Source organism: Vollenhovia emeryi, unplaced genomic scaffold, assembly GCF_000949405.1.
Source record: "Vollenhovia emeryi isolate VEMERY1.0 unplaced genomic scaffold, V.emery_V1.0 DF940480.1, whole genome shotgun sequence".
NCBI lineage: Eukaryota > Metazoa > Arthropoda > Insecta > Hymenoptera > Formicidae > Vollenhovia > Vollenhovia emeryi.
This window is the reverse complement of record NW_011965886.1, coordinates 1-8,758: the sequence shown is the minus strand read 5'-3', so window position 1 is coordinate 8,758 and position 8,758 is coordinate 1. Positions and strand designations below refer to the sequence as shown.

Below are 8,758 nucleotides of genomic sequence, written 5' to 3'. Positions count from 1 at the left end.
ATGTGGAACAGTACAACGGCGGAAGTACATGCGAGGAGACAGTATGTTCCGCCCCCCCTTCGGGGGGGCTTCACCTCGTTAAAAATAACCCTACCCACCCTATGTCAGATATAAACGTGGTACACCACACCGCTCCCGTATAGTGTCGGTAGGTGTCGATAAGACAGGTATCCTAACCCCACAACTGTCAGACTTTAACAATTTATAACTCTGTTATTAGTGCCGAGCGACAATTTTAACTTGCGGATTCGTGATTTACAGGCAAAAATACACGATCCTGTAAATTTTCATCAAAATCGGTAAGGAGGCCCCTCTCCTTCAGTATTACCCGAAGTTCGCACAAGTACGCACACGACACGCGTTGAAATCCGCTAGCACAATCCGAGCGCGTAACTCGCGATCATCTCTCGCGTGCAACCGGCGTCGAGCCAAGCGAGGTCTCCTCTAACGAGCGTGACATTGTACAGTGGGGCGACACAGTTTACTTCGAATAAAGTGACTTTTATATCTAACGATAAAACCTGCTGGGTTTTCTCTCTTCCTCGGATATCACCGCGCGACGACCAGAGCGGTCCACTAACATTTTATGGTCCTTCGAGCCGGATTAGTCATAATCGAAACGGCATAAACGGTTCGACTGCCTCTAAGTGATCGCGTTGTGTAACTCCGAAAACGTTCGCGCTCTCTCGACTCGCCTCGTGCGCGAACACCACTTCAGTTTATCGCACGCTTAGCGATCTGTGCTCAGCAACAATACCACCAGTGCATCAAGTGCTCTGCAGTGTAACGTGCTGTGCGTCTCAGTCTCCCGCGAGTATCGCCCTGCTACTCGCTGCGGAGTCCCTATAGCGACGTGCCAGACGTCCTCGCCTCCCGCGAGAATTCACCTGCTTCTCAACGCGGAGTCATCGCCGAGACGTGCTGGACGTCTCAGTCTCCTGCGAGTATCGCCCTGCTACTCGCTGCGGATCATTATAGCGACGTGCCCGACGTCCTCGCCTCCCGCGAGAATTCGCCTTGCTTCTCGCCGCGGAGTCATCACCGAGACGTGCTGGACGTCCCTGCCTCCCGCGAGTATCGCCCTGCTACTCGCTGCGGAGTCATTATAGCGACGTGCCCGACGTCCTCGCCTCCCGCGAGAATTCGCCTTGCTTCTCGCCGCGGAGTCATCGCCGAGACGTGTTGAATGTCCTCGCTTTACAACGAAATCGACACGCTCGTGTCTGACGCGCCTCGCCTCGATCCAGATATCCAACGACCATGTCTTCGGATCTGGAGAGCTTGCTCGTTTCCCAAACCCACTCAATTGACCAGCTCACAAGGGCGCTGGTCAACTTCAAGAAGCTTCCTAAAGCGCAGATCACGCTTCCCAAAACGAAGGGGAGGCTGACGAACTTGGAGGCTCTGTGGGAGAAGATTCAAGCCTTCCACATCCAGCTGCTGCAGACGGCTACAGCGGAGGAAAAGAAGACGACCCCCTACTTCAAACAAGAGGGATTTCTTGCCGCTGAGGAAGCCTACTTCGACGCAGCGGACCATCTCCACGAGACCATCGGTAAACTGAGTAGCGACGCCCCGAGCGCGCCGTATCGAGGTAACGAGTCATCATATCGCGACGCGCACACTAGTTTTTCACTGCATCTGCCTCGTATTTCGCTTCCGGATTTCTCTGGTGATTTCACGCAATGGGAAAACTTTCGTGGCATTTTTTTGTCCCTCGTCGACAAACACGAATCATTAACGAAAACGCAGAAATTACATTACCTGAAAGCGAGCCTCTCCGGCGAGGCTGCGAAATTAATCAGTAACATACCTACAAATTTCTGACGCTAACTACGAGGCAGCGTGGCAGCTTCTACTTGACGAATACGATAACCGTAACGCGATTATTCACGCGCATATCCATTCGTTCGCCGACTTACCGAAAATGAAAAACGAGAACGTTCCGGAATTGAAAAAACTTCGCGATAATGTATCCGCTTCTCTCGCCGCGTTAGCGAATCTCGAGCGTCCCGTCGAGCAGTGGGACGATCTACTCGTCTATATTATCTCGCAAAAGTTTAGTCCGCGAACGCGTAACGAATGGAACTTGGAACGAGGCGATACGGATGCGTATCCTACGTACAAAGAGATTCATGACTTCATGACTCTTCGCATTCGCGGTCTCACGGATTACCCTTCGCAATCCGACTCTGCGTCGAATAATTTGAGCTTTGTTTCCGCATTAGCGCGCGGAAACAAAGCTCGTACTTCCGTCAATAATGTGTCTCCTGTAAAATGCGTTCGTTGTTCCGGAAATCATAGTTTGGCAAAGTGCAATAAATTTTTGAGTCTGCCGGTCGAGCAGCGTCGACTCGTCGCGCGACAGCATAAGTGCTGCTTTAACTGCCCGCGAACCGAACATTTCTTAAGTAATTGCCCGAGTAAAGGACGTTGCAATCGATGCCACCAAGCTCATCATTCGCTGCTTCACAGCGAGAGTACGGAGGGTGGTACCAGATGCGAGCCTTCCGCGATTAACTCGACGCTCTCCTCGCAAGCTACCGCGTCAGTCGCCGCTGCCTCTGAGCCGCCGGCCTCGCTCTTCGCGTCCGTTCAGACAGTGCATTCTGCGCGAAGCTTTATTACGTCGCCGCCTCACGTACTTCTCGCCACTGCGTATGGAAGGCTAAGTACGATCGAGGGCCGCACATTTAAAGTAGGTGCACTGTTAATCTCACGCTCGCGCCATGCGACAAGCAGGGACCGATATTCCCTTTTTCTGGATTCGTGTATCAGCGAATCACAGCTTATACAGCTTCTCAGACAAAGCCGGCCGCAATGTGGCCGCATTTACGCGACTTGCCGTTAGCAGATCCCGATCCCTCCAGTAATCACCCGATTCACGTATTAATCGGCGCGGATTTATACGGATCTCTGCTACTCGACGGTCTTCGTCAAGGTCCGGTCGGCACGCCGACGGGCCAACGTACGGTTTTAGGATGGATCATCTCCGGTCCTGTCGGCTCCGCGCGCCCAGCCGGAGAATCCGCATCCGTTCTGAATTGCGTATCCTGCGAGGATACGAATTCCTTGTTGCAACGTTTTTGGGAGGATGAAAGCATCCCCTCTCGAACCTCTCTCACGGAGGAGGAAGAACGTTGCGAAAAGCATTTTGTTGCTACGCATTCTCGCGACTTGCAAGGACGCTACATTGTGCGTTTGCCGTTTAAAAACGGTCCCCCTCAGATAGGCGACACCTTTCGTAAGGCTTCAATTTTTTATTCTAAAATGGAACGCCGACTTTCGCAAAAGCCCGAGATCGCGTCTCAGTATCACGGTTTTCTCCACGAATACTTGTCTATGGGGGACATGGAGGAGGTGCGCGCGGATGAGCGCTCTCCATAACCCCCGGTATACATCCCGCATCATTTCGTCTTACGCCAATCAAGTACCACTACAAAATTACGCGTCGTGTTTAACGCGTCGAGCAAATCAGACGATAACACCGCGCTTAACGATTATTTGATGGCAGGACCGAAACTGCAACTAGACATTGCTGCGATAATTTTACGCTGGTGTCTGTTCCTTTACGTGTGCATGGCAGACATCGCGAAAATGTTCCAGCAAATACTCGTGCATCCAGACGACGTAGATTTTCAACGCATCCTTTGGCGCCCTCCCGAAAGTCTGCTGATTCGTCTTTATCGCCTACTCACCGTGACCTACGGCCAAAAACCCTCTCCGTTTCTCGCACAGCGCTCCCTTCTGCAATTAGCTCGCGACGAAGGTAAAGATTTTCCCGAAGCGGTTTCGATAATCGAAGAATCGACCTATGTCGATGATATTATTTTTGGAGCAGACTACCTTCCGTCTCTGCTCGACAAACGCAAGCAACTCGTCGGTTTAATGAATCGCGGATGTTTTCCTCTCCGAAAATGGGCCGCGAATTCAGCCGAACTTTTGATGGATATCCCGGAGGATCAACGCGGATCCTCGGATTATCCCATCAATCGCGATGACACGCTCAAAGTTCTCGGACTTTCTTGGTCTCCGCGTGATGACTCGTTTCGTTTTGTGATTTCGCCGTACGCCGTGACCGCTCATACCAAGCGTTCCGTTCTATCATTTATCGCGAAGCTGTATGACCCTCTCGGCTGGGCGTCACCGATCGTCATCGCGGCCAAGATGTTAATGCAAGAGCTCTGGCTCCGTAAAATTGATTGGGACTCGCCAGTCCCCGACGATCTTCTGCCGCAGTGGATCAACTATTTTTCAGATTTGCCTAACATTAGTGAAATCTGCATTCCCCGATGGACAGGGATGCGTCAAGATAAACTCGCAGTCGAATTACACGGATTCGCGGACGCGTCCATTGGAGCCTACGCCGCCGTAGTTTATCTCCGAATCGTGCACTCTCAGACGTGCACCGCGTAATACGTTCAGGTGAACCTCATCGCGGCCAAAACGAAGGTCGCGCCATTAAAAACCGTCAGCGTTCCACGACTTGAACTCAACGCCGTCGTTCTACTGACTCGTCTGCTCGAGTGGGTACGAGATTCTACGCGCTTAAATCGAGCTCCCTTATTTGGATGGACCGAATCTCAAATCGCGTTGGCATGGATTCAGCAGCATCCATCCAAATGGAACGCTTACGTCGCGAATCGCGTTTCCGAGGTGCAGACGCGCCTTCCCTCAGTCCGTTGGCAGCACGTTCGTTCTCACGACAATCCTGCCGACTGCGCTTCTCGCGGTTCTACCGCCTCCGATCTCGTTCACCACCAATTATGGTGGTCCGGCCCTCCGTGGCTCAAAAATTCGCCGGCCTCATGGCCGATTCTCCCGATGCCTGATGCAGTTGACATTCTGCAAACGGTATCGTCAGAAGCTCGTAAAGCTACCGTGCATCTCGTCGATCCAACTCCGGAGGGGGATCTGTTCACCTCCTACTCGAGCTGGATCCGACTTCTTCGTGTTACGGCATACGTTCGTCGATACGTTCAAAACTTAAAAAATAAAGCCGCCTCGTTAGCAATCGTTACGACGCCCCTGACCGCGTCTGAAATTCACGACGCTGCAGTCTTTTGTCTTCGATCGGTTCAAGCGACTTGTTTTCCTAACGAATGGACGGCGCTGAATGCTCATAACGCCGTATCACGTACGAGCTCTTTACGCTCTCTTAATCCCTTTATCGGGAAAGATCAATTAATCCGGCTGGGCGGGCGGCTCGCAAACTCTGCTTTGCGCTACAATGAGCGACACCCAGTCATTCTTCCCAGACATCATATTTCTGAGCTTCTGATCGATCAACAGTGTTGCCAGGTGCCTGAAAAATTGGACAGTAGATGGCACGCCAAAAAGCGGTAGATTTGAAATTTAAAACGGTAGATCTATTATTTCAGAAGTTTCGTATAATATAGGACGTGAAACTATAGACATAGGTATAGGCCGATATTCATAGTCAGATCTTATATTTAAGACCATCTTAAGTTCATCTTCAAATGCTGTATGGATCGTTTCATTGGCTATAAAGTATTTAAAGATTACGATCTCAAATATACGATCGTCTTAAGATCATCTTTAGATACTTTATAGCCAATGAAATTATCCATACAGCATCTTAAGATAAACCTAAAACGGTCTTAAATATAAGAGCTAGCTGACTATGAATACCAGCCTATATGTCGATACATGAAATTAATAAGGCATGGAACTATAGTTAATAGCATGGAATAGAAAAAAATATTCAAAATAATACGAATATCTAAAAACTCAATAGGAAATAAAAAAGGAATTGTACTTCTAATAAATTATACTTATAATAAAAAATATTGTATTCGTAGCTTTTTTAAGTCTTTATTTAGTTGTGAGTCTTACAAGTATTTCGTGTAAAACTAGTTAACAGAAAATTTTAATAAGTAATACGAACACTTAAAACAACTCAACACTCGATAATCTCAAGCAGTAAATAAAAATAAAATTATTTGTAGTAATTCTTAATTAGAATTAATTTATACTCATAACAAATAAATATATATACCTCATGGTTTTCCAGAAGACAAAGTTACAGTAACAGGAACATAACATTAATGTTATTCCTCAGTAATATTATTGCAATGTAATGCTTTATACGTAACACTTACATTGTTAAATAGAAAATTAGAAGTATTATAACATTAATGTTATGTTACTATTGCTTTGTTTTTGTTTCTTTAATCTTCAGTCTCGCTAGCTTCAGAATCAGTTAATATTTCATAGTCTTTATCTTTCTTATACATTTTATTACAATGTAGTTTAAATAACTCTTTTGATATAGGCAAGTTGTAGCAACTTTTACCGTTTAAGTATTGTTTTGTATGTAAGAGTCCAGAAAGAGTAGCAGATGAAATCAAATTTCTTGAATCGGTTTTTATTAGATTGATTTGGGAAAATAGTCTTTCAACGTTTGCGGAGGAGTGAGGAAGAGAAAGTAATTGAATAGCAAACTTACTCACTGTTCCAAACATTGGCGTGCCGTCATTATATTTTTCTTTCAGTGCTGAAACCCAAAACTCTTCGCCATTGTCGCTGAAATTCTGGATTTCAGTATTTCTTAGTAGCCGCCATTCTGAATCTAACTTCTGATAATCCTCTTTTATTATCAAATTTGGAAAATGCATTGCCAAGGGAATAATCGAAGTCGAAGTGCCCTTTTTAACATTTTCAGGGTTAATCAACTCTAGTTTTAGTAAAACATCATTTGCGAAATCAAATCGGATATTGATCTGCTTGACACTTTCGATTAAGAAATCTAAACATCGTGTTCTGAAAAAAACTTCTTGTTCCTTTGTTATTCCATTATCAGGACGTAACAGAAAAGCGTAGTTTTCTGCACCTACATAAACATCCTCCAATTTAAGAAAATTTTGTGGATTCTTATAGTCAATTTTTTCAATTGCACACACACAGTTCAAAATTAAATCTCTTCTTATAAAACACTCCAGTATAGTTTTATATACCCCTACAATTTTGGTTCTTAAATGATAAATTTGTGGAGAAGTTGATTGCATTTCTCTATTTAAATTATTAAATATTGGCAAAATGAATTTCAAAAACTGCAAAAAAAGTTTTGATAGTGGATCATTTAACTTTTGTAAAATAGTTTCTGCCGCTAACAATCTGTCATTTACAACAGCGTCCACAAAATACAATTTTAGAGCATCATATTGTTCTAATAGTCTTAAAACTACCGATTCAAGTGAAAGCCATCTTGTCTGGACAGGGTGAAGAATTTTATGGACTGCAGTTTCAGTAAAGCTTTGAAATTCTTGATAAAGAGCACTTCTCTTGGGGCTGCCAGCAATGTAATTGTACACATCCCTTGCTAGATCTTCCACCCACCTAGGTAGTTTTTTACATGCATAATTCGCACACAAACTAAAACTATGGCAGATACACTTCATTAAAAAAATTGATTTGTTTTCTGCCTTTATCACAGCCTAGTCATCACAGAATTATTCTGGCCTGCCATTACATTGGCTCCATCAGAGGCAAAGCCAATTAGGTTCTTCTTAGGAATATTATGCGTCTTGAAAAATTTAATAATTTGTTCATAAATGTCATCTGCCGTTGCATCTTTCATAGGTATTAATGCAAGAAACGAGTCTTTTATTCTGAAAAGTAAAATACTTCAATGTAAGTTTAATATACTAAAGTCATAAAAAGATATTAAATATAATGAATATGTCATCTAGTCACCTTTCACCATCAAAATATCTGACAATTATTCCAAGATGCTTCGTACAACCTTTGTCAGTTGACTCATCAGCGATTAATGAAAAAGTAGTTGTTCTTAAACATTGTGTTAGTAATTGGAGTTGGTATTTGCCCAATACATTTTTTATTATTGCTGTACATTTGGTACGATGGCATTGAATTTTTTTTGCATTCTCATGTTCAGGACAAATTGCTTTAATTAGAGAAGGAAGATGATTTATCGAATTGAACGATAAATTATGTTCTGTAATATATGCTACTAAATATAAATCAGCTCTTTTCTTAAACTCATCTTGATTGGCTAAAGATTTGGTTATGTCAGATAGGTTAACTTGTTTTTTCATACTTTTGCTGAAACGCTGATGCATTGCTGTTTCCATATGTCTATATAATTGCATTTTACCCGCCTTCACTTTTATTGTCTTATTGCACACATTACAGTAAGCACCACATTTATTTTTTTTATCTGATTCTAACCATTTCTTGAAAGGTTCTTCCATCTCCCATTCTTTTTTATATTTCTGATCATATTTTACTTTTTGTTTTTTCGTCTTAGGTTGTTCGAATTCCAAAGATCTAAATGATTGAAGGTACAATTATTGTTAAAAATCATTAGCAGCAATAGCAGCAATAATTTGTATTACCTGCTGTTAGAATCACTATCAGATTCTCCGGAATTCATTTTCAGAGAGGAAAATAATATGTTTTTAGTGCAATAAAGGAACTTAACCTGCGTACTTTATGTTATGTTATTTGTGTAAACTAAAAAGACTAGAGACCAGGTGACCGAACTCCTGCCTAAATTAATGGTGAGGGTAGGCCGGGTAGGCCAAAATGGACTTCGCATATCATGGGCGCTGTTCGCAGTCGTGTTTGCCGGCCAATTCATGAACTACGACGCTCCAAAGTCCAACCAGAGAGAAGCCTGAGAGCTGCCACGGCCCCGTTTTTCGTGATTGGCGAAAGCGATATGTCCACAGAGGGCGTATCGCTTTCGCCAATCACGAAAAACGGGACCGTGACA

At 44.2% G+C, this 8,758-nt stretch overlaps 4 protein-coding genes across 4 annotated transcripts; 3 read left to right on the top strand and 1 right to left on the bottom strand.

Annotated features, from left to right (window-relative positions):
- Positions 1-1,260: 1,260 nt before the first annotated feature.
- On the top strand, positions 1,261-1,827 carry LOC105555986. The gene has a single exon (XM_012003039.1). The coding sequence runs from the start codon at positions 1,261-1,263 to the stop codon at positions 1,825-1,827; it is 567 nt and encodes a 188-aa protein (XP_011858429.1).
- A 100-nt stretch (positions 1,828-1,927) lies between these two features.
- On the top strand, positions 1,928-3,387 carry LOC105555985. Its single transcript, XM_012003038.1, has 2 exons — positions 1,928-2,698; positions 2,779-3,387. The coding sequence occupies exons 1-2, from the start codon at positions 1,928-1,930 to the stop codon at positions 3,385-3,387; spliced, it is 1,380 nt and encodes a 459-aa protein (XP_011858428.1).
- A 120-nt stretch (positions 3,388-3,507) lies between these two features.
- On the top strand, positions 3,508-5,346 carry LOC105555984. Its single transcript, XM_012003037.1, has 2 exons — positions 3,508-4,371; positions 4,426-5,346. Exons 1-2 carry the CDS (start codon positions 3,508-3,510, stop codon positions 5,344-5,346), a joined length of 1,785 nt encoding a protein of 594 aa, XP_011858427.1.
- An 845-nt stretch (positions 5,347-6,191) lies between these two features.
- LOC105555983 lies at positions 6,192-8,416 on the bottom strand. Its single transcript, XM_012003036.1, has 4 exons — positions 8,379-8,416; positions 7,717-8,310; positions 7,455-7,631; positions 6,192-6,783 (listed from the first exon to the last, which is right to left on the bottom strand). Exons 1-4 carry the CDS (start codon positions 8,414-8,416, stop codon positions 6,192-6,194), a joined length of 1,401 nt encoding a protein of 466 aa, XP_011858426.1.
- Between the last annotated feature and the right edge of the window lie 342 nt (positions 8,417-8,758).

Excerpts from the sequence above, each read along its gene's own strand:
- LOC105555986 (XM_012003039.1), top strand. The coding sequence starts at position 1,261 with ATGTCTTCGGATCTGGAGAGCTTGCTCGTTTCCCAAACCCACTCAATT.
- LOC105555985 (XM_012003038.1), top strand. The coding sequence starts at position 1,928 with ATGAAAAACGAGAACGTTCCGGAATTGAAAAAACTTCGCGATAATGTA. Across the intron at positions 2,699-2,778 it reads TCGAGGGCCGCACATTTAAA|CGAATCACAGCTTATACAGC; the intron begins GTAGGTGCACTG and ends TTCGTGTATCAG.
- LOC105555984 (XM_012003037.1), top strand. The coding sequence starts at position 3,508 with ATGGCAGGACCGAAACTGCAACTAGACATTGCTGCGATAATTTTACGC. Across the intron at positions 4,372-4,425 it reads CCATTGGAGCCTACGCCGCC|GTGAACCTCATCGCGGCCAA; the intron begins GTAGTTTATCTC and ends TAATACGTTCAG.
- LOC105555983 (XM_012003036.1), bottom strand. The coding sequence starts at position 8,416 with ATGAATTCCGGAGAATCTGATAGTGATTCTAACAGCAG. Across the intron at positions 7,632-7,716 it reads AGATATTTTGATGGTGAAAG|AATAAAAGACTCGTTTCTTG; the intron begins GTGACTAGATGA and ends TTTACTTTTCAG. Across the intron at positions 6,784-7,454 it reads AATTCTGTGATGACTAGGCT|AACACGATGTTTAGATTTCT; the intron begins GTGATAAAGGCA and ends AGTTTTTTTCAG.